General features: G+C 44.0%; 1 protein-coding gene across 2 annotated transcripts; it reads right to left on the minus strand.

Annotated features, from left to right (window-relative positions):
* Window positions 1-987: 987 nt before the first annotated feature.
* On the minus strand, window positions 988-3100 carry LOC115067582 (syncytin-2-like). Of its 2 annotated transcripts, XM_029555716.1 has the most exons (2): window positions 1796-2974; window positions 988-1760 (listed from the first exon to the last, which is right to left on the minus strand). In XM_029555716.1, the coding sequence occupies exons 1-2, from the start codon at window positions 2871-2873 to the stop codon at window positions 1129-1131; spliced, it is 1710 nt and encodes a 569-aa protein (XP_029411576.1). In that variant the 5' UTR covers window positions 2874-2974; the 3' UTR covers window positions 988-1128. The 2 variants fall into 2 exon arrangements, with proteins under 2 accessions (XP_029411576.1, XP_029411577.1); XM_029555717.1 differs by having other exon boundaries at window positions 988-3100.
* Window positions 3101-3466: the final 366 nt, after the last annotated feature.

The raw sequence follows: 3466 nt of genomic DNA on the forward strand, positions 1-3466 counted from the left end.
GCATTAAAAGTGTAGGGAAAAGACATTTCTTAGGACTGATTCAATTCAGCACTGAAAACAGCATTCTTCATGAAAGTATTAAGTACAATAAATGGCACATATAATCAGTATCACATTCTCAAATATCTTTTTTCACTCATCATTTGAAATGAAGAGTGGGCTGGCACTTTATTAATTTCTAGGAGATATCTTGCACAAACTTTAAAATGCACAGATTTTCAATGTGGAAATGAATCCATCTTCATTTTAAGAATTCAGGGTCTGGATAAAGGAGGTCTCGTGGAGTGCTGAATGGGGAGATCTGAAAGGCAGATAAAAGGCAGATATGACTTGAACCCTGCTATATGTTACCTTCATGGACATCAAAAATCAAAATCTGCCCCCGCCTGCGGGGACCCTGTACAGGTAAGGCTCGAGGGGGACCACTCCCTGAAAGGAAAAACGGGCGAGAAAGAAGAGACGGAGCCCAAGCAAGTCCACTTGTCAAGGGTTGCTTTATTGTACTGCAAGCTTTCCTTACACAGTTTGTATTTAGAAGGGGTTGAAGAAGTTGGTCAAAAAAAAAACCTCCAAATGTAGGAGAGAAAAACCACAGAGGACAAGCCAGCCTTCGGGTTGCAACAGCAAGAGGTTTATTTAGTACACAGGTACCTGTGGGCACAAAGTCTCCTCGGGGGACTTGCGCGCCTCAGGTCGGGTTTGTGGAGCTTTTATAGGGCAGAAGCGGGGTACAGAAGCAGAAACGCGGTTATTGGTTCGTTTAAACTATTACAAAATGCTACAGGGAGAGCGGGGAGCTTACTTATCACTAAGCCAGATGTCCCAACCATAAAACTTATTTATCAGTGAGTTGGAGATGTCCCGGCCATAAAACTTACTTATCAGTAAGCCAGATGTCTCAGCCATAAAACTTACTTATCAGTGAGCCAGATGTCTCAGCCATAAAACTTACTTATCAGTGAGCCAGATGTCTCAGCCATAAAACTTGCTTATCAGTGAGTTGGAATTCCTGACCGGTACGCGACCTGCCTGAGAGACTTCATGGCTCCTGACTTTTATAATTTTTAATTTTTTTTTTTTCATTCCTCCCTTTTTCTTTGTAACTATGGAGGGGCATCTTTCCCTCCTTTATAGATTATCAGGGTCACTTGTTTCTAGGGCTTGGTATTGGCTAGTCAGCACTAAGGTTTGGACAGCTGACAGCCTTTCTCGCATGAATTGAGTCAACCGGTTGAAAATGCAGGGGCCTATTGTTAGGATTAAGAGTAGGGACACCAGGGGCCCAACAAGGGGTAGAAGGTAAGGCAGAATTCCGTTCCACATGCCCCACATGGGGTTAGCAAAAAGCTCCTGTCGCCTTTTTTCTAGTTCCTCTTGGTGTTTTTTAATCCGATCTCTGACGATCCCGGACTTGTTGGTATAAAAACAGCATTTTTCCTGTAATGCTAAACAGATACCTCCCTTGTCTGCTGTTAGTAGATCAAGTCCCCGTCTATTCTGTAAGACAACCTCGGCTAGTGAGTCTACCTGGTCCTGAAGATCTTGTACAGACCGATAGACCATATTTACATCATTAATTAACTGTTGAGATAATTTGTTGTAAGTGTCTATTGCCACTCCTACACCAGCTGAGCCCGTAGCGAGGGCTCCTGAGATACCCAGTCCAATAAGCAATGGAATAAACTGGACCGCTCGTTTGTGCCTAGGAACGAATGTGTCAAAGCTAGGCAAAGGCACAGGCTCATCTCCTGGAATTATGTCTATGTCTGGCAAGAGCAATGCAGGGGCACATGAACCAGTCCAGTTAGTGGGTAAATAAGGATAGGCCATGTTATTTCCACATACATAAATTTTCCCCCCCCTAAACAGCCTGTCTGAGAGGTGTTTATAAACCTAGAGCAGGTAGTAAACATAGCTAATCCGAGGTCTACATCAAAGGAATTATTTTGAAAGGGACTAAAAAGGCAAATAGATGTGTTGAAGTAGCGAGGCTGGACCTTAAAAGGCGTGGTATAGCTACAAATATCCGGAGAGGGGAGTATATTAGACTCGTTACTTAAAGGTAAAACTAGAGGCCATGAAATTCCTAATGCGAGACACAGCCAACAATCCTCTGCCAGGGAAGGGTTGGAGCGGTTTAGGGCATCATGGGTGGCAGTAAGGATCTCCATGGTCTGAGGGTCTAAATTAAGGCCTCTAGGTTTGGGTAGCAATAGTGGATGGTAATGAAGGCGGGGCAAGAGAGACTCCCTTTGTTTTTGCAACACAGTTTGGACATAATTTTCTTTAACCTGGTCTGTAGGGCCCCCTCCATCTGATATGTGAATCGGAGCTTGTTGAGGCCAGCATGCCTTTTGTCCAGGTTCTACATAGCAGCCTGCACTAAGGGTTTTTGAATTATAACTTTCTGGTCCTATTACCTGAGTGTTAAGACTCCAATCTGAGCCCCCAGAGGCCTTTTTATAAGAAATGGCCGTAGAATAAAAATACAGGATGTTATTGAACCGACATTCAGTAAAAGAAGCATAACAGGATGAGTGCATAGCTTCGACGAAATTACAATCAGAGGGGCACTCACCATTAGCTGGTGGTAAGATAGGTTTAGGCTTAGACACACATTTCCAGCTCTGTTGGTGCTGCTGAGTAGGTGTACCATGAATACCAAGATATGCAGTCCTGTCTCCACAATCTACAGACCGGAAATATGTACCGGGTGGGGCTTCCCAATGGCCACCTCTACATTCACAAGGGGGACCATACTGAGTTAGCATAAACCTGGTAGCATTAAATGGCTGAAGGCCACCATCTATGTTCTTAACTAAATGTATAAAGATACAAGCCCACCAGGGACTCGGGTGAATTATGGGCCACATGATGTGAAATTTGAGCTTAGCTCTTTATAAATTGTAATACCGACCAGCGTCATGATGAAAATGCAGCAAACAACAAAGGTGATGACAACAAAAGTGGTCAGTATTTTCAATCTTGAGCAATTCATGGAGCCGGCACCTGTGGGTTTAAAAAGAAAAATTTTTCTTTCTCAAGGAGTCTTATCTTCCTTGGAAGAACTATTATTAATTTGTTTTACTAGTCTCTCTGGGAGGACTAAGGGCCTTTATAAGATGCTCTGGCAGCCATCGAATGTTTCCTGCTTTAGTGTCATACATGCAGGCTGATCCCCGGCCCCAGATGAGGAAGGGTTCGGGGCCCTGCCACTTAGAAGTCAGGGGATCTTTCCATAGAGCCTGGGCATAACCATAGCTGGTTTGGGGGTGCCACAGGCGATCTGCAGCTGTTCTTTCTTGTTTATCCAAGATTAAGTAGTTGAGAACAAAGAGGGCATGATTTAATAAATTCTTTTGGTTACCAGGGAGTGGGAACAACATGGGTGCGGCATTGGAGGTAGGTCTGATGTAAGGCACTGTCTCCAATAAAGGAACCGAGAAGGCCAAATAAGCACTATCGG

This window comes from Nannospalax galili, unplaced genomic scaffold, assembly GCF_000622305.1.
Source record: "Nannospalax galili isolate Female #2095 unplaced genomic scaffold, S.galili_v1.0 scaffold646, whole genome shotgun sequence".
NCBI lineage: Eukaryota > Metazoa > Chordata > Mammalia > Rodentia > Spalacidae > Nannospalax > Nannospalax galili.

Excerpts from the sequence above, each read along its gene's own strand:
- LOC115067582 (XM_029555716.1), bottom strand. The coding sequence starts at position 2,873 with ATGTGGCCCATAATTCACCCGAGTCCCTGGTGGGCTTGTATCTTTATA. Across the intron at positions 1,761-1,795 it reads TTACCCACTAACTGGACTGG|ACATAATTCCAGGAGATGAG; the intron begins TTCATGTGCCCC and ends TGCCAGACATAG.